This window comes from Mirounga leonina, unplaced genomic scaffold, assembly GCF_011800145.1.
Source record: "Mirounga leonina isolate KUSES-001 unplaced genomic scaffold, KU_Mleo_1.0 Mir_168, whole genome shotgun sequence".
Taxonomy (NCBI): domain Eukaryota; kingdom Metazoa; phylum Chordata; class Mammalia; order Carnivora; family Phocidae; genus Mirounga; species Mirounga leonina.
Window position 1 is genome coordinate 12018198 of NW_023270426.1, and position 21109 is coordinate 12039306.

General features: G+C 41.9%; 1 protein-coding gene across 3 annotated transcripts in view; it reads left to right on the plus strand.

Annotated features, from left to right (window-relative positions):
- Window positions 1-3290, plus strand: part of GRAMD2B (GRAM domain containing 2B) — a 70304-nt gene extending 67014 nt beyond the window's left edge. For all 3 annotated transcript variants that reach the window (XM_035014018.1, XM_035014020.1, XM_035014019.1), the window contains one exon: window positions 2066-3290. In XM_035014018.1, the coding sequence (XP_034869909.1) occupies window positions 2066-2107 (42 nt within the window). In that variant the 3' untranslated portion in view covers window positions 2108-3290. The remainder of the gene's footprint in view (window positions 1-2065) is intronic.
- Window positions 3291-21109: the final 17819 nt, after the last annotated feature.

Sequence of the window (21109 nt, forward strand, 5' to 3'; positions counted from 1 at the left end):
ACAGCCGGCCCCACCCAGGCTGATGGTTGCCATACGTGAAATACTGTGTTCAGTCTCTGTTAGAACCCTGCCAGATGGATGTCACTCTTCTGACAGACGAAGAGTCCAAGTTTCCAAGTAACTGTCTCAAGGAGACACGCGGAGAAAGTTGGCAGATCTGGAATTTGAACCAGGTCGGATTCCAAAGTTGTGTTTGGGGCTCCTCACAGTCCAACCTGAGGCCTTGCCAGGAAAGCCACTGATGTACCTTTACCCTCTAGAAGTATCTAACAGTAGGGCAGTTCTCGAGCAAATCTGTCCTGAAGCCTCTGTCATTCTTCAAAGCCAGGAGGAGGGCGGACAGGAAGATGGGCACAGGAGAAAGGGCCCAGAGTTAAACCTAATTAACATTTCTTCACTTCTCCTTCCAGTATATGTCTATCTCTTCCATCTGGTGGTTTGTTTCTGCCCTAAACCTTAAGGTTTCAAGTGCAGGGTTCAGTTCAAACTGTTACTACAAATGCCCAGCATGTGGTGGGTTCCCCTAACAGTGTGGTCATGATTACTCGGTAAGAACCATGAAATACAGGGGCGCCTGGGTGGCTCAGTCGTTAAGCGTCTGCCTTCGGCTCGGGTCATGATCCCAGGGTTCTGGGATCGAGCCCCTCATCGAGCTCCCTGCTCAGTGGGGAGCCTGCTTCTCCCTCTCCCACTCCCCCTGCTTGTGTTTCCTCTCTCACTGTGCCTCTCTTTCTCTGTCAAATAAATAAATAAAATCTTTTTTTAAAAATGTGAAATACAAATGAGCCAAATGATGTTGGTTTTGCTAGACTAAATGGTAGTTAGCATTCAGCTACTGAAGTATTGAGCGCGAAGGAGTTTCCAAAGTTCAGTTCTAAACCAAAGGATGACCTAGAATTCCTATTGAACCTGTGGACAAACTTGGAAACTTTTTTTTTTAACCCAAAATCATCCTAGAGAAGGTCAGGTGTAGCCACCCAAAGTGTTTTCTTTTCTAAAATGTGAGTTGCTGAGAATTGAAGAGAATTTCTTTATGTTTCATGACATGCTTACAGATGTTTGGTTTCTGGGGCATCTGTGTGGCTCAGTCTGTTAAGGGTCTGCCTTTTTGCTCAGGTCATGATCTCAGGGTCCTGAGATCGAGCCCCGCATTGGGTTCCACCCTTAGTGGGGAGCCTGCTTGAGATTCTCTCGCTCCCTCTGCCCCTCCCCCAACTCATGCTTGTGCCCTCTCAAATAAAAATATATATATAATCTTTCTTTTCTTCCGTGGGGTTCCTCACTCCCATCACAGTATTGCTTGTTGAGAATTCCTTGCTCAGAATTCTTGAAAGTTCACTTACCCAACAAACATCTACTGAGCACGTTTTTGATGCCCAACACTGTACTGTAGTCTCGAGATCCAAAGATACGTCACGGACCCTGGGCCTTGAAACTCAGTCTTCTGGGAAATGGGTAATATCTAAATGGAGTGTTAAACATTGATGGTTTGAATCAGACACCACATGACACACAGGCTCTGTAAGGATCGGTTTCCCATTATCTCTGCATTTAGGTCACCCTTGGTGTTGCCAAGGCTTTGTTCTTTTCCTTCCATCTGATTTCTCTTGGTCTTTCCTGACACTTTCATCTTTGTGCCACTCTTCATTTTTAGCCCTCTTTTTTTGTTTTTTTTCATTTTAAAGTGGATTATCAACGGAGTTGGAATCCATTAAGCAGCATTTGCCTGATCTAAATTGAACCCAGGGGGTTGCTTTTTTTTTTTTTTTTTTTTAAGATTTTATTTATTTGACAGAGAGAGAGCAGGAACACAAGCAGGGGGAGTGGGAGAGGGAGAAGCAGGCTTCCCGCGGAGCAGGGGCGGGACCCAGGGGATCCCAGGACCCTGGGACCATGACCTGAGCTGAAGGCAGACGCTTAAGGACTGAGCCACCCAGGCGCCCCAGTGGCTTTTTATTCAAGGTAGAATAGATTCATCTCGAACATTACACAGGTCATGGCAAACGGGCCCTTGATAGACTCCATTCTATTTAGTAACAGGAACTTCTCTTCTCATTATTTCCAGATACAAAACAACCTACAGAAGCTGCTTGAGAATGGTGACTGACAGACCGGATTGTTCAGGCCAACATGATACCTCGAGCTTCCCTTTGAAGAAGGTGTTCCCCTCGGCATTCTGGCGGAGCGCTCCCTGCTGGCCAGAGGAGCGGGCAGACCGGCATCCCCAGCCATGTTTGCACTTGAAGGTCTCCAGCTCAGCAAGGGGTGGGGGCGGGATAATTCTGGTTCCTGTGCAATAAACATTGACCCTCTGTCTCTGAGGAAGTTCTCAGTGCTGCCACCTGAACACAGACCCATCTCTGGAGGTCTCAGGACGGGCCTGGTGGACACTCTCTCGGATGATCGTGGTTCCACGGTTCTCCTGTGTCAGCAAACACACTCCACTCCGTGCCTTCTTAGTCCTTTCTGTGCTCCTTTTCTCTCCTTTACACCCCTCTGAACCAGCCTTCGAACTAAGGGATAGATCATGTGCCAAAAACCTGATACGGTCCTTTCAAGAATTAGCCCTGACTCTTCCAAAACAGACTTGCCTCAAACAAACACCAGCATTTTTTCTTTTCCGCTCTTCTGTTGTTCCTTTCTGCTTGAAATCACCCTGTGTATCTTCTCAATTCAGGATGGGCAGGAATACCACAAAGCAGATTAAAAATAATCCTGTTTATGTTTTGTTTTGTTCCTGTAACTAATACTTAATTGGACTGATCATCACCCACCCCAGATCAAGAATCTATGACCACATGTGACTGAAGTACTAAATTAAACTTACTCTGAAACCAAAACTAATCTTTAAACCAAAAAGTACAATATGATTTGATACTGGATGAAAAACACTGAATTTTTAAGTTTATAGGTGGACTATGTTATAGTTTTGAAACAGGATGCCTATATGGAATGCTGAAACCCCTCTCAGCATGACAAATGCATGCTTCTCTCTTTTGCTGACTAAAAGAAGTAACTGGTGGTTTCCTAACTTCTATTTACGATATGGGATGGCTGGTTTTTATTAATAATTATTTAGGTACCATAAGATCTGTAATATAAATGATATTCTGTTTCTATTGGCAATGCATTTTATAATCATTTCTATGAAATGTATTTTGTTTAATCAGATAAGCTAATAAATGAATAGGTTACATCTTTTGTTATTTGTTAGCCTGCTGGACAAGAACTGTGCCTGGTGCACCCCCCTGGCTTTTAATAAATCCTCACTGGTTAAAATACCCTGCTAACACTGTGTTTTGTCAGTTTGTAAACTCTTTTAACCAAGACAACATGGCCTTTTTAACTGCTTCTCACCTCCTCTCTACTATTTCCAACTCACCCATACTTCTCTCCTCCCAAGTATCCATTTCAAAACTCAAAAATGATCTAAATTCTGGGGTGGCATTGATATAGGGGAAAGAAAATGAACTTTGAAATCAGAAAAATAATGCTTTATTCCTGGGTCCACATTTTATGAGTTATGTCACCTGAAGATTTTTGGCCATTTTCCCCCATTTTATTTATGTGACTAAAAGTACCAACAAGGGCGCCTGGGAGGCTCAGTCATTAAGCGTCTGCCTTCGGCTCAGGTCATGATCCCAGGGTCCCGGGATCGAGTCCCGCATCGGGCTCCCTGCTCGGCAGGAAGCCTGCTTCTCGCTCTCCCACTCCCCCTGCTTGTGTTCCTTCTCTCGCTGTCTCTCTCTCTGTCAAATAAGTTAAAAAAAAAAAAAAGTACCAACAAAAAATGTCATTGGGAGGATCAAACGTGATGATGTCTCTAGAGCACATCAGGGTCACGCGAATAGTACACTCTCATAACAAGGGCCATATTCGTTATTTTTAGAAATGTTGTCTGACATTCCAGTTCCATAAAAGTTCTGTGTCAGTATAGTCCAAACCCATTAGGGATTCAAGAATGGGTAAGCCACCCATACAGAGAAATTTTACAACCTATGAAAAGCTTTAAAAGGTTCAAATTTCACAGCAAAGGGAACAAAACTAAAAGGCAACCTTCAGTATAGGAGAAGATATTTGCAAATGACACATCCGATAAAGAGTTAGTATCTAAAAAATATAAAGAACTTATACCAAAGTTCTTATAAGGAACTTTGTCCCAAAAACAAATAATCCAATTAAATGGGCAAAAGAGACATGAACAGAAGTGTCTCCAAAGAAGACATGCAGATGGCCAACAGACACATGAAAAGATGTTCATCATCACCACTTAACCATCAGGGAAATGCAAATCAAAACCACAATGAGCTGTTACCTCACACCTGTCAGAATGGCTAAAATCAAAAACAAGAAACAACAAATGTTGACGAGGATGTGAAGGAAAAAGAACCCTCGTGCACTGTTGGTGGGGATGCAAACTGATGCAGCCATTCTGGAAGACAGTATGGAGGTTCCTCAGTTAAAAATAGAACTACCCTATGATTCAGGAATCGCACTACTGCATGTTTACCCAAAGGATACAAAAACACTAATTCAAAGGGATATATGCACCTGTTTGTAGCAGCATTATTTACAATAGCCAAATTACGGCAGTAGCCCCAGTGTCCACTGAAAGATGAAGAAGTGATATATAGGCAAATAGTGATATATATGAGATTATATATATAATTGTGTGTATACATAACAATGGAATATTATTCCGTCATAAAGAAGAATGAAACCTTGCCATTTGCGATGACATGGATGGAGCTAGAGGGTATTATGCTAAGCAAAATAAGTCAGAGAAAGACAAAACTGGATGATTTCGCTCATATATGGAATTAAAGAAATAAAAGAACAAAGGGGAAAAAAACAGACAGACCAAGAAAAAGACTCTTTTAACTCTAGAGAACAAACTGATGGTTACCAGTGGGAGGGAGATGGGTGACATAGGAGACGAGGATTAAAGAGTACACTTACCAAAAAAATAAAATGTTTGAATTTCAGGAATTAGTAATCTGCTCTCTAGAAATTTATCCTGAAGCAATAAGCAGAAATCTAGTCTAAGATTTATATGCAAGAATATTCTTTGAAGAATTATGACAGCAAAATATTAGAGATTCTAAATATTCAATAACAACAATTAAATAATACAAGTATTTAGAACTGTATTGTCAAAGAATGGCATTAAAAATACCATTAAAAGGGCGCCTGGGTGGCTCAGTCGTTAAGCGTCTGCCTTCGGCTCAGGTCATGATCCCGGGGTCCTGGGATCGAGCCCTGCGTTGGGCTCCTTGCTCAGCGGGGAGCCTGTTTCTCCCTCTCCTACTCCCCCTGCTTGTGTTCCTGTTCTCGCTGTCTCTCTGTCAAATGAATAAATAAAAATCTTTAAAAAAAATACTATTAAAAAGGGAGGCACAAAAACTATATGATATGATCCCAATTTTGTGAAGAAATTCCTACATATATGTGTATATACACCTATATATACACATGGAAGCACACACACACATTGACCTTTTCTATATTCTCTAAAGTTGGTAGAATGAGCAGTTACTACCTTTTTTTAATCAGAGAAGTTGATTAAAAACATTAAGTGACTCTCAGCAGGGAATGAGGTCTTACAATTGTGCCCACCCTGCCCAATAACACTGACACTAGTTCTGTACCAGGAGCGACTTCATCAGTGGCTTTTCCAACATCCACTACAGTGTTTTCCAAAGAGAGAGAACACACATCATCATTTCTAAATTTCGTGACTATTTTTGCTCTGGGTATGCTGTTACTTGGTTTTGTTTTGTTTTGTTTCTCGTTAGTAGCTCCTAAGTCTAAATCTGGTACAGATGAATCTGAATGATGATGTCTGGTCATATGTCCGCATATTAACTCCAAAGCAGCATGGGAAAGCAAGCATCTGGAGTTTTTCAGCCTCTACCACCTAGATTAAAAAAGCAGGGAATTCTAAAGTAGAAAAGAGTTTCAGATGTTGAGTGGTCAAAATAACAGCAAATGTCCACCATATGCCTTGCCCTTTAAAAACTTTAGCATTACCTTTCTAGAATCAGAAAAAAAAAAAAAAAATCTTTTCTTTTTTTTTATAATTTTTTTTAAATGTTTTATTTATTTATTCATGAAAGTCAGAGAGAGAGAGAGAGGCAGAGGGAGAAGCAGGCTCCCCGCCTAGCAGGGAGCCCGATGTGGGACTCCATCCCAGAACCCTGGGATCATGACCTGAGCCGAAGGCAGACGCTTAACCATCTGAGCCACCCAGGCGCCCCCAGGAAAAAAAAAATCTTAAGAAGAGATTAACTGGTTGAAATTCTATTTCTGTGCATCCTAACATTTTCATCTATGATGAAATATATACTATTTGGATGAATGGAAATCATCAGTCTCACATAAACTGAAAATGCTATTATTATTGACCTCTCAAGCTTTGTGAATATTTAAGATACTTTCCTACATAGACTCTACAACACTCCAAGGCATTTCCCAGGTATTCATTTATGCAATTCTTTGAAACCCTCCCGGACACATTTTTCTTTAAGATTTTATTTTTACATAATGTCTACACCCATGGTGGACCCCAAGAGTCTCATGCTCCTCCAACTAAGCCAGCCAGGCACATCTTTTTTTGTCTTCCACAACTCATGCTAATTCATAAATTCATGGCATCAGATTGAAAATTTTCCAACTTAAATGTGAATTTTCTCTTCTTAGGTGGTTTCATTTTATGTATCCTAATAGTGAAATTCAGGTGATGCTCTCCTTGTTTATATGTTTGTTTCTGGTGATCTAAAGGTCATGGACACTAACAGACCAGGTAAGTTTTGCTCTCAAGCATTTTTTTTTCAAGATTTTATTTTTAAGTAAAAATACACCCAACATGGGGCTTGAACTCACAACCCTAAGATAAGGAGTCATATGCTCCACCCACTGAGCCAGCCAGGCACCACTCAAGCATTTTTTTAAGTCAAAATTCTACACACTGGTAATAGTTATGCTGTCATTTGGGATCCATAAGCTGATCTTCTCACAAAGAAGCCCAGTGGTATAATATTCTTTTTATGTGCTTCTTTTAAGCCTATCCCTACCAATAATGATAATTTTACCAGTTCTTGATTAAACCAAAAAATTAGAGACATTAAATGAAGCATCTTTGACCACTGAGTTTCTATCATTCTTTGTTTTTTAGAAATGTTAAGCCTTACCAGAGCAATCTGCAGGTTCAATGCAATCCCCATCAAAATTCCAATGCCATTTTTCACAGAAATAGAACAGTCCTAATATTTGCATGAAATCACACACACACACAAAACACAACCAAACAGCCAAACAAAGCATCCTGAGAAAGAACAAAGATGGAAGCATCATGCTCCCTGATTTCAAACTATATTATGAAACTATAGTAATCAACACAGTATGCTATTAGAATAAAAACAGACATATAGATGAATGGAAAAGAATAGAGAGCTCAAAAATAAATCCATGCATATATGGTCAACTAATTTATGACAAAGGAGCCAAAAATTTATCATGAAGAAAGCATAGTGTTTTCAATAAATGGTGTTGGAAAAACGGGACAGCCCCATGCAAAAGAATGGAAATGGACCTCTATCTTACACTGTACACAAAAATCAACTCAAAATAGATTAAAGACTTGAATGTAGGAACGGAAACCTAAAATTTCCAGAAGAAAACATAGGCGGTGTGCTCCTTGACATTAGTCTTGGCGATGCTTTTTAGGATCTGACATCAAAAACAAATACCATACATAAAAGAACAAACAAGTGAGACTCCATCAAACTAAAAAGCTTCTACACAGCAAAGGAAACCATCAACAAAATGAAAAGGCAACCTACTGAATAAGAGAAAATATTTGCTAATCATATATCTGAGAAGGGATTAATAGTCAAACTCTATAAACTCACACAACTGAATAGCAAAACAAACAATGTGATTAATAAATGGACCGAATAACTGAACAGACATTTTTCCAAAGACATACAGATGACCAACAGGGTATGTGAAAAGATTCTCAATATCACTCATCATCTAGTAAATGCAAATCAATATCACAATGAGCTACCACCTCTGCCTGTTAGAATGGCTATTATCAAAATGACAAGAGGTAGTAAATGCTGGCTAGGACATGGAGAAGAGTGAGCCCTCCTACACCGGTGGTGACAATGTAAATTGGTGCAACCACTATAGAAAACCCATGAAGGTTCCTCAACAAATTAAAAAGAGAGCTACCATAGGATCCAGTAACTCCACTGCTGTATATTTATCCAAGAAAACCCAAAAACACTAACTCAAAAATATATATGCACTCCCACGTTAATGGGACATTGCAGCATTATTTACAATAGCCAAGATACGTAAACAACCTCAGTGTATATTGATGAATGGATAAAGAAAACGTAGTGTATATATTACAATGAAATATTACTATATGACATTAAATATCTATTATTTCACTAAATATGTGTATTATTCAATAAAAAAAAAAGGAAATCTTGGGAGTTCCAATCCAAGAAGGCAGTGTAAGAACACCCTGAACTCACCTTCACCATGGACACACCAAATCGACACCTATTTATAGATCAATTTCTCCTAAAGAACTAACTGCTGACTGAACAGCTTCCACACACCAAAAGATGGAGAAACCACATAGAGAATGGTGACAGATGGGGACCTAGTTACAAAGGGAAGTCACCCTTGATGATGCAAACTGCAGTGGGGAGGGATAGTGCTGAGGGACCCTGAGCAGATTCATCTGCCTTAGGGGACAGAAAAAAAAAAAAAAAAGCCACAGTTTATAAGAGCAACATAAAAGATCCAGCCCTAAGGGTGCCTGGGTGGCTCAGTTGGTTAAGCGACTGCCTTCGGCTCAGGTCATGATCCTGGAGTCCCGGGATCGAGTCCTGCATCGGGCTCCCTGCTCGGCAGGGGGTCTGCTTCTCCCTCTGACCCTCCCCCTCTCATGCTCTCTCTGTGCCTCATTCTTTCTCTCTCAAATAAATAAATAAAATCTTAAAAAAAAAAAGATCCAGCCCTAAAGCCCTACCAAACAGCAGGAGAGCTGTTGGAACTCTCCGTGGGTCGAAAGGGCTGGTGAGCACCACAGTTCATGTTTCCTCTCTACCCTGATGGCATGGACAGGAGCAGAGTGTGGGCACCCTAATCGGCCTGCTGCCTCACCGAGCCCCTGGCTCCTAATGCACACCAGCCTCAGCATGGTCCACAACAGGACTTCCCTGGTCAGGGCTCACTATAGCTCCAGCCTTTCACCAAGGTGACACCCGTGCAAAGCACCCCAGAAGACTCCAGGCCCACACTACTTTGGCTCCAAACAACTTGCAGGGGGCATGGAGCACCCCAGAATATCCTGGCTTTTACCCAGTTCAACTTCGGCTGGCCTCACAGGATGCCCTCAGCACAGAGCCTGGAACTAACTCAGCCCATACACACTTCAGCTTCAGCTGTCCTGCCAAGGTTCCCTCTAAACAGAGAGCCTCAGGACCCCAAAGTATGCACCCACTTCAGCCCACGCTCTCCTGCAGAGGTGCCCTCTGCGCAGAGAGCCCTGGGACTTCCCCACCCATGCGCATGTCAGCTCTAGCCATCCCACCAGGGCAGCCCGAGTACAAAGTGTCCCAGGACTCCCAGTCCATACCAGTCACAGCTCTAGCCAGCCAACCACAGTTAGTGGGCACACACAGTCTCCACAAGGGATGACCACACACAAGGTCATTCCTTCAAGTTTCGGAGCAGTAGCTGTTCCACCTAAATCATAGATACAAAGAAATGCAAACAAAGTGGGGAGAGAGAGGAACGTGCTCCAAATGAAAGAAGGCAAAACCTCAGAAAAAGAACTAATTGAAACAGAGATAACCAATCCATGTGATAAAGAGCCCAAAGTAATGGTTATAAAGATCCTCCCCAGAGGAGAGAGAAGAGTGGATGAACTCAGGGAGAACTGCAACAAACAGAAAATACAACAAAGAACCAGTCAGACTGAAGAATACAACAACTGAAATGACAAATACGCTAGAGGGAATCAACAGTAGATTAAAGGATACGGAAGAAAAGGTCAGCAAATGGAAGACAGCCAAAGGAAAAAAGAATTTTTTTAAATGACGACAGGTATGGGATATCTTGGATAACATCCATATCTTGGATATCTGGGAACAAACATTTGTATTACAGAGATCCCACAAGGAGAAGACAGAGAAAAGTGGGGCAGAAAACTTGCTTGAAAAAATAATGGCTAAAAACTTCCCTAACCAGGGAAAGTAAACAGACATCCAGGTTCAGGAGGCACAAGGAGTGCCAAACAAGTTGAACTCAAGGACATCCACACCACAACATACAATAATTAAAATGTCAAAAAAGGGCTTCTGGGTGATGGGGTCAGTTAAGCATCCAACTCTTGATTTCAACTTAGGTAATGATCTCAGGGTCATGGGATCAAGCCCTGCATCCAGCTCCACGCTCACATGGAATCTGCCTGAGACTCTCTCTCTCCCCCTCTTCCTTTGCCCCTCCTCCCACTCGCTTTCTAAAATAAATAAATAAATATTCAAATACAATAAAATGTCAAAAATTGAAGATAAAAAGAGAATTATAAAAGCAGCAAGAGAGAAGCAACTGTTTATGTACAAGGGAAACCCCAAAAGGCTATCAGCTGATGTTGCAAAAGAAACTGGGGGGATCAGAAGAGAGTGGCATGATATATTCAAAGTGCTGAAAGGAAGAAACTTACAACCAAAAATACTCTACCTGGCAAGATTATCATTCACAATGGAAGGAGAGATACAGTTTCCCAGAAAAGAGAAGTTAAAGGAGCTCATCACCACTAAACTGGCCTTATAGGAAATGCTAAAAGAACTTGTTTAAGTGGAAAAGAAGAAAATTATGAAAGGAAAAAAATTCATGAGTAAAAGCAAACACACAGTAAAAGTAATAGACCAATCACTTATAAAGCTAGTATGACTGTTAAAAGACAAAAGTAGTAAAATCAAATATATCTAAAAAAATTACTTAAGGGATTCACAAAATAAAAGATGTAAATATGAGGGGGGAATATAAATGAAGTTCTTTTAGAACATGTCTGGGGGCACCTGGGTGGCTCAGTCAGTTGTGTCCAACTCTTGATTTCGGCTCAGGTCATGATCTTAGGTCGTGAGATTGAGCCCCTCGTTTAGGTTGACCTCCACGTGAGTGGAGCCTGCTTAAGATTGTCTCTCTCCCCCTCCCTGTGCCCCTCCCCACTCATGCACCTCTCTCTCTCACAAAAAAAAAGTGTCGGAATTTAAGTGACCATCAACTTAATATAGACTGCTATATACTTGAGATGTTATATATGAACTTCATGGTAACCAAAAACCAAAGACCTATAATACACACACACACACACACACACACAAAAGAAAGAAAAAGAAAGCCAAACATAACAAAATAGAAAGTTGATCACAAGGAAAGAGAGCAAGAGAAGAAAGGAATAGAGAAGAACTATAAAAGCAACCAGAAAACAATTAACAATAAAATGGCTATAATACCTATCAATGATTACTTTAAATGTAAATGGTCTAAATGCTCTAATCAAAAGAAATGAAATGGACAAAAAACAAGACCCATCTATATGCTGCCTACAAGAAATTCACTTCAGACCTAAAGACACATACAGACTGAAAGTGAAGGGATGGAAGAAAATATTCCATACAAATGGAAGGAAAAAAAAAAAGGACAGCAATACTTATATCAGATGAGACAGATTTTAAAACAAATGCTATAATAAGAGAAAGAAGGGCAATGCATAATGATAAAGGGATCATTCTAACAAGAGAATATAACAATTATAAATATCTATACACCCACCACTGGAGCACCTAAATACATAAAGCAAATAATAACAGACATAAAGGGAGACATTTACAGTAATACAATAATAGTAGGGGACTTTAACATCCTGCTTATATCAATGGATACATCATCCAGGCAGAAAATCAATAAGGAAACAGTGTCTCTGAACAACACATAAGACCAAATAAACTTAACAGATATATACAGAACATTCCTTCCCAACCCAACAGAATATACATTCTTTTCAAGTGTATATGGAACTTTCTCCAGGACAGATCACATGTTAGGCCACAAAACAAGTCTCAATAAATTTAATGAGACTGAAATCATATCAAGCATTATTTGACCACAACATTATGAAACCAGAAATCAATTACAAGAAAAATTGGAAACTGGAAAAAAACCCACAAAACCCATTTAACAGCATGTTAAATGACTAATGGATCAATAAAGAAATTAAAGAGGAAATAAAATATATGGACAGAAATGAAAACACAATGGTCCAAAATCTTGGGGGCACAGCTAAAACAGTTCTTTTGGGGGGGGGGATCTTTTTATTTATTTGACAGAGAGCACAAGTAGGGGGAGCGGCAGGCAGAGGGAGGGAGAAGCAGGCTTCCCCATGGAGCAGAGAGCCCAATGCGGGGCTCTATCCCAAGACCCTGAGATCATGACCTGAGCTGAAGGCAGTTGCCTAACCAACTGAGCCACCCAGGCCACCCAGGCGCCCCTAAAGCAGTTCTAAGAAGAAAACTTATAGCAATAGAGGCCCTTCTCAAGAAACAAAAAAAGTCTCAACCAATTTAACCTCACATGTAAAGGAATTAGAAAAGGAAGAACAAAAAAAGCACAAAGTTAGTAGAAGAAAGGAAATAACAGAGTAGAGCAGAAATAAATAACATAGAGACTAAAAAAGCAATAGAAAAGATCAATGAAACCAAGAGCTAGTTCTTTGAAAAGATAAAATTTATAAACCTTTAGCTAGACTACCAAGAAAAAAGGAGAGGGGACTCAAATAAATAAAATCAGGCAAAAGAGGAGAAGTAACAACCAAACCAAAGAAATACAAAAGATTATGGGTGTACTATGAAAAATTATATGCCAACAAATTGGACAATCTAGAAGAGACGGATAAATTCCTAGAGACATACCATCTTTTAAAATTGAATCTGGAAGAAATAGAAAATCTGAACAGACCAATTTCTAGTACTGAACTTGAATCAGTAATAAAAAACTCCCAAAAAACAAAAGTCCAAGACTAGATGGATTCACAGGTGAATTCTACCAAACATTTAAAGAAGAGTTAACAGCATTCTCAAGCTATTCCAAAATGCAGACGAGGAAGGAAAGCTTCCAAATACATTATAAGAAGCCAGCATTATCTTCATACCAAAACCAGACAAAGACACTACAAAAACAGTAAACCATAGCCAAAATTCCTGATGAATACAGATGCAAAACCTTCAACAAAATATTAGCAAACTGCATAAAATAATACATTAGAAGTATCATTCACACAATCAAGTGGGATTTATTCTGGTGATGTAAGGATAGTTCACTACCTGTAAATCAATCAATAAGATATGCCACATTAACAAAATGAAGGATAGAAATCATAAGATCATCTCAATAAATGCAGAAAAAGCATTTGACAAAAATCTGACATCATTCATGATAAAAAAAAACTCTCAAAAAATTGGGTTTTGAGGAAATATACCTCAACCATATATGAAAAACCCACAGCTAACATCATACTCAGTGATGAAAAACTGAGAGCTTTTCCCCTAAAGTCAGCAATAAGACAAGGATGTCCACTTCACCACTTCTATTCAACATAGCACTGGAAGTCCAAGCCACAGCAATCAGACAAGATAAAGAAATAAAAGGCATCCAAATTGGTAAGGAAAAAGTAAAAGTGTCATTATTTTCAGGTGACATGATAATATACATAGAAAACCCTAAAAACTCCACCAAAAAACTGCTAAAAGTAAATTTAGTAAAGTTGCAGAATACAAAATCAATATACCGAAATCTACTGTATTTCTATACACTAATAATGAAGCAGCAGAAAGAAAAATTAAGGAAATAATTACATTTAAAATTACACCAACAAGAATAAAATACCTGGGAATAAACTTAAACACACAGGTGAAAGTCTTGTACTCTAAAAATTATAAAACACTGATGAAAGAAATTAAAGACAACATAAACAAATGGAAAGATATCCCACGCTCATGGATTGGAAGAATTAATTCTGTTAAAATATCAACACTACCCAAAGCTATGTACATATTCAAGGCAATCCCTATCAAAATACCAACAGCATTTTTCTCAGGACTAGAATAACCCTAAAATTTGTACAGAACCACAAAAGAACCCATATATAACCAAATCAATCTTGAGAAAGAACAACAAAACCGGAGGTATCACAATTCCAAACTTTAAGATTATTATAATATTATAATACTGTAATTATCAAAACAGTATGGCACAGGAACAAAAATAGACTCATAGAGCAATGGAACAGAATAGAGAGCCCACAAATAAACATACACTCCATGATTAAGGTGGCCAGAATGTACAATGGGGAAAAGATGGTCTCTTCAATAAATGGTGCTGGGAGAACCAGATGGCTACATGTGAAAGAATAAAACTAGACCACTTTCTAACACCATACACAAAAACAAACTCAAAATGGATTAAAGACCTAGATGTGAAACTTGAAACCATAAAATTCCTAGGAGAAAATAATAGTCAATAATCTCTTTGGCACTGATCTTAGCAACATGTTTCTAGATAATGGTTCCTCAGGCAAGGGAAGCAAAAGCAAAAACAAACTATTGGGACTCCATCGACATGAAAAGCATTTGCACAGTGAAGGAAACCAACAACAAAACAAAAAGGCAACCTACGGAAGCTATTTCCAAATGACATACTGGATAAAGGGTTGATATCCAAAATATATAAAGACCTTACACAACTCAACACCAAAAACTCCCACATAATCTGATTTAAAATGAGCAAGGACCTGAACGGACATTTTTCTTTTTTTCTTTTTTTTTTTTTTTTAAGATTTTATTTATTTATTTATTTGAGAGAGAGAGAATGAGAGAGAGCACATGAGAGGGGGGAGGGTCAGAGGGAGAAGCAGACTCCCTGCCGAGCAGGGAGCCCGATGCTGGACTCAATCCCGGGACTCCAGGATCATGACCTGAGCTGAAGGCAGTCACCTAACCAACTGAGCCACCCAGGCGCCCCTGAACGGACATTGTTTTTTTTTTTAAAGATTTTATTTATTCATTTGAGACACAGAGATACACAGAGAGAGAGAGCATGAGCAGGGAGAGAGGCAGAGGGAGAGGGAGAAGCAGGCTCCCTGCTGAGCCAGGAGCCCGATGTGGGGCTTGATCCCAGGACCCTGGGATCATGACCTGAGCCGAAGGCAGCCGCTTAACCGACTGAGCCACCCAGGCGCCCCGCGAACGGACATTTTCCTAAAGAAGACATACAAACAGCCAATGGACACATGAGAAGATGTCTCATCATCATTAGTGATCAGGGAATTACCAATCAAAACCACAATGAGGTATCACTTGACACCTGTCAGAATGACTACTATCAAAACCACAGGAGACAACAAGCGTTGGCGAGGATGTGGACAAAAGGGAACACTCACGCACTGTTGCTGCGAATATAAATTGGAGCAGCCCCTGTGGAATAGTATGGAGGTTCCCCCCCAAAAAAGGAAAAACAGACATAGCATACATTCCAGCAATTCCACTACTGAGTTTTACCCAAAGAGCACTAAAACACTAATTGACTGGATACGTGCACCCCTATGCTTACTGCAGCATTATTGACAATAGCCAAGACAGGGAGGCCACCCAAGTAATCACTGACAGATGAACGGATAAAGAACACGGATGGACCTAGATGGCATTATGCTAAGTGAAGTACATCAGAGAAAGACAAATACTATGATTTTACTTATATGGGGAATCTAAACAACAAAACAAATCAACAAAAGAAGCAGAAAGAAGCCCACCAGGCAAACTGGTGGTTGCCAAAGAGGAGAGGTGTGGGGAGATGAGCAAAAAAGGGTGAAGGGCAGTGAGAGGTACGGACTTCTAGTTATGGAATGAGTAAATCACAGGAGGAGAGGTATGAGCACAGGGAATGAAGTCACTGGTATTGCCATTGTATGGGGACAGAGGGCAGCTGCACCTGTGGTGAGCAAAGCCTAAGTTAGTGTCTGCTTTTCATCTCCTAAATAGCGGTTACAGGTCTAATTCTACCTTCTACGGAAGTGTATTTCTTCAAAGAACATTTTTTTTTTCCCTCCAAGAACATTTTTAAAAAGCAACAAAGAGATGTTTGATGTTAAAATGTTTAGTGAAAAAAATGGGGGTGTGAAATCACATGACAACATCCAGGTAAAAATACTCAGCCATGTGGACAAATCCTTGGAAGGGAATACCAAGAAAATACTAATTCTTATAGTTTCTCGGGTGCCTGGGTGGCTCAGTTGGTTGGGCGACTGCCTTCGGCTCAGGTCATGATCCTGGAGTCCCGGGATCGAGTCCCGCATCAGGCTCCCCACTCAGACAAAACCACTATCTCAACGGGTCTTGGTGAACCACGTAGCCCGTTCTCCTTCAGTCTTTAAAAATTTCTTATATATTCCTCCAGAAAGTCACTTTCACTGTTCTTTCTGAAACTGATGGACTATAAAAATCCTTCTGAGACACAAAAGTGACGGAGTATGTCACACAGGGAAGCATGTCTATCCCTCTGTCCAGCCGCCACAGCACTGATTTGGGGACACGTTAGTAAGCTCCTTTCTGTCTCTAGAAAGCTACAATTATGCATTTTCCTTATTCTGTTTCTAATTGTCCTTAAGCTACATGTGCATAAATAAATTCAATCCTGTATTTTTTTCATTTTCCCTCCCCATATGATAATGGAATAGACCAGACAAAACATCTAGACCTAAGCAATGTAGGCTCTTGCCCTCCCCCACTCTTATGCCCTGGTCAGGCAGTGATCTGATTACCCCTTTGCAATTTTTCCACTTCAAGATTATGAGTGTGGACTCTATTCCTTGTTATCTGCACATACGTGGACCACAGAAGAAACAAAATTCTTCCCCAGGACCTAGAGCTGAGCTATCCCAGCGTGAGCTACCCTAGTGAGAAGGCATTCCAAAGCAGTGGAAACAGGAGAGAAATAGCTTTGTTAGCTGCCAAAAGGAATGTGTGTGCAGTTTTATCTCACCAGAATCACTGGCAAATCACTCTAATTTGTTTTATTTCTAATTTTTAATACCTCTATTGAGGTATAATTTATATCCAGTATACTATGCATGTCTAAAGTGTAGAATTTAAGTTTTAACCTAAGTACATGCTTGCAAGACTGTCACCACAATCAAGATAATAAACATACCCATCACCCCCAAATTCCTTTGCAACTGCTCTGTTGTGCCCCCCTCTACAATGCCCACCCCCAAGCAACCACCGATATGCGTTCTGTCTCCATATATTTGTGTTTTCTAGAATTTTATATAAATGAACCATACTGGTATGTACTCTTTTGCCTCTTCATTCAGACTATTTTAACATTCACCAACTTTTTGCATGTTGCAATAATTGATCCTTTTTTATTGCTGAATAATTTGTGTGTGTGTATGCACACATACATGTGTATGTATGCACCACATATCGTTTATCAGCCTGAGGATGGCTATTTGGGATGTTTCTAGTTTTTGTTTGTTACAAACAAAACGGCTATGAATATTCCTGTACAAGCCTCCGCATGGACATCCACTTTATTTCTCTTGGCTAAGCACCTGGCAGTGGAATGGCTGGGCCATAGAGAAGGTAGATGCTTAACTTGTTGGGAAACTGCCAAACTTGCTCCGAAGTGAACAATTTGATATTCCCACCAGCAGTGTATGAAAGGGCCAGTGTATGAAGGATCCTCTGCATCCTCACCAACACGTGACATGACCCGTCTTTGCAACTGTAGACCTTCCAGTATCACTGTACTGTGGTACCTCGTTGCAGCTCTGATTGGCATTTCCCTAATGACTACAGATGCTGTACGTCTTCTCATGTGTTACTTGAAAACATCTGTGCATCTTCTTTGGTGAAGTCTGTTCAAATCTTTTGTCCATTTCTACAGAACCGTTTTCTTATTATTGAGCTTTGACGTTTCATTACGTATTTTTGATTCAGGTCCTTTATGAGATACGTGATTTGCAACTATTTTCTTCCAGACTGTGGTTCATCTTTTCCTTCTCTTTTTTTAAATATTTTATTTGTTTATTTGAGAGAGAGAGAGAGAGAGCGTGCACAAGCAGGGGGAGCAGGCAGGCAGAGGGAGAGGGAGAAGCGACACCCTGCTGAGCAGGAAGCCCACCTTGGGGCTTGATCCTGGGACTCTGGGATCATGACCCAAGCCAAGGGCAGACACCCAACCGACTGAGCCACCCAGGCGCCCCTACCTTTTCCTTCTCTGATGTCTTTTTTTTTATTATGTTACGTTAATCACCATATATTACATCATTAGTTTTTGATGTAGTGTTCCATGATTCATTGTTTGTGTATTAACACCCAGTGCTCCATGCAGAACGTGCCCTCTTTAATACCCATCATCAGGCTAACCCATCCCCCCACCCCCCTCCCCTCTAGAACCCTCAGTTTATTTCTCAGAGTCCACAGTCTCTCATGGTTTGTCTCCCCCTCCGATCCCCCCCCTTCATTTTTCCCTTCCTGCTATCTTCTTCTTTTTTTTAAACATATAACGTATTATTTGTTTCAGAGGTTCAGGTCTGTGATTCAACAGACTTACACAATTCACAGCGCTCACCATAGCACATACCCTCCCCAATGTCCATCACCCAGCCACCCCATCCCTCCCACCCCCTACCACTTCAGCAACCCTCTCTTAATGTCTTTTAAAGAGAGTCTCTTCCCGCCAGGGCTCTGCTCTGTGAACTCTAGCCACCTGGGCTGACTCCCAGAACCATTTTGGCAGCTCATTTCTGGCCAGGTTCTCCTCCCGCCACCACAGCCTGACAACTGTCTCCAAGCAGTCAGCCCGAGCAATCGAGCTCCCTTGTCTCCCTCCTCTCAGGCATGACTGTCCTTCATCACCTGATTTCCAGAGTCTTCAAAACCATCGTTCTTATAATTTGTCAGGATTATTTGGTTGTTTCAAGTGTTAAAATAAAAAACAAATGGAGACCAGCCCTGAGTCAACAAAACCAGTTTAGTCATACAGACAAAGCTTAACTGAACTTATTTTGCAAGACTAACTTCACCTGGACCACTTCTTGTTTATACCTCCGAAAAATCAGAGGCAAAACTTGACCTGTTTCCCAAGGTTGATAAGAGGTAAAGCACTGACCAATTCCCTCTCACTTAAGAAAATTCTAATATTGGGCGCCTGGGTGGCTCAGTTGGTTAAGCGACTGCCTTCGGCTCAGGTCATGATCCTGGAGTCCCGGGATCGAGTCCCGCATCGGGCTCCCTGCTCGGCGGGGAGTCTGCTTCTCCCTCTGACCCTCCTCCCTCTCATGCTCTCTGTCTCTCATTCTCTCTCTCTCAAATAAATAAATAAAATCTTTAAAAAAAAAAAAAAGAAAATTCTAATATTATAACCGTTCACGGTGAAGAATAAACAGTCACTGCCTTTTCACTATATAACTTTATATACTTTATAACCATACACACCTGAGCCCCCTTCCACGTTTGGTACGAGTGCTCCAGGTTTCTGAACTGTCTTTATGGTGTATGCACGATACATTTGTGCTTGTGATACAGTGGGTTTTACTTCGGCCACTGCTCAACTTCGGACACTGCTGAGCAGTCAGATCTCGTCCCTGTTAACTCCATCTTGGAAAGAAATGGAAGCCCCACACCAGAGAACATGCCATGCCGAGGACTATGAAGTGGGTTGAAAGAATTGTCAACTTGGTAACAGAAGAGGGAAACAGAACGCTAAGACAGCACACAGGTAGCAAACCTAGGCTTTGGGGAACAAGAGGCAAGTGGCTGAGACTATCATAAAGCTTGGATGCTCGGGAGGGGCTCCAGGGAGCTGAAGGTCAACCGTCTTAGGGGCACACAGGTGGCGCTCGTGTCCCAGAGGGGCACAGTGAGGCTGGTTCTGCGAATGCGGGGTAAGTTCCAAGCGGATTCAGCGGCTGCTGCAGAAATCAACTGCCACCGTCCAGGTGAAGAAATGAGAATGGGGGGACACTCACCGGCACAGAAAAGTCCAGAAGGTCTCACGAGCAAACAGGAGCGGTCCCTTCTTCAGGCCTCGGGGCTCTCGCTAGCGCCCCCTAGTAGCTGAGTCTAACACGGAGCGGCGGGAGACACAGAAACATGGTTTCTAGAAGTTTCGACACTAGCACCACAAAGCGGAGTCTAGAAGGGCGGGCTTCGAGCTGAAGGCTGACAGCTTCATGACTGGCTCCTAGCCACCCCTCTGGCTCCTCAGGAGCCACGCACGCTCTTCTATACCTATGTGAGCTCCCGCACAAGAAACCGAACTGGAGGTTCCCGGCCGACAAGACGCAACTGTACTTTGCATAGAGAAGCCATCCTTGCCCTTACCTGAAAACGATGCCACGCCAAGTCCCAACCTGCGCGGGGTCCGTGTCTGCGGTACCGCGACTTGGGTGAGCTGCGGGCAGGCCCGGCCTCCAGCCACCGCCGGGAGCCTCCTGCAACCTGGTGCCCAGGTGTGGACGATCCCAAGCGTCGGTGATCAAAGATTGGAAAGGGGGCCCTGGCTCTGCTCTTTGTGGGAGCACAGAGGTGCCCAGTTCCAATGCCCTGCTACCTGAGGCCGAGCTTGGCCTCTTTGACCTCTTCTCCAAGGAAGATGGTGCAGGCTCCAGTCGGACCCCACGTAGGTGAGCGGGCAGCGATGCGGGCAGAGTCCGAGAGGCTGGAGCAGGCGTCTCGGGGGCCGAGAAGGCAGGAGGAGGAAGAGGAGGGCCCTCCTGCTCTTGCACTTCTGTGCCAAGCCTCAGAGCCCATCAGCCAGGCCCTGCCACTCTGCAGGGCTATGGGGACAGGTGGCATGCACTTCGTGCCTCAGGAATTCCCAGTGACACATACAACGCCTGCCGGGACATGCAAACGGTGGCCATGCACCTGAAGCGGGCAGAGGAAATCCTGCACCTGCGCCACCCCAACTCCTGCCCTGAGCCGGCCTGGGCCCTTCCCCACGACTCCAGCGCCCCCACAGC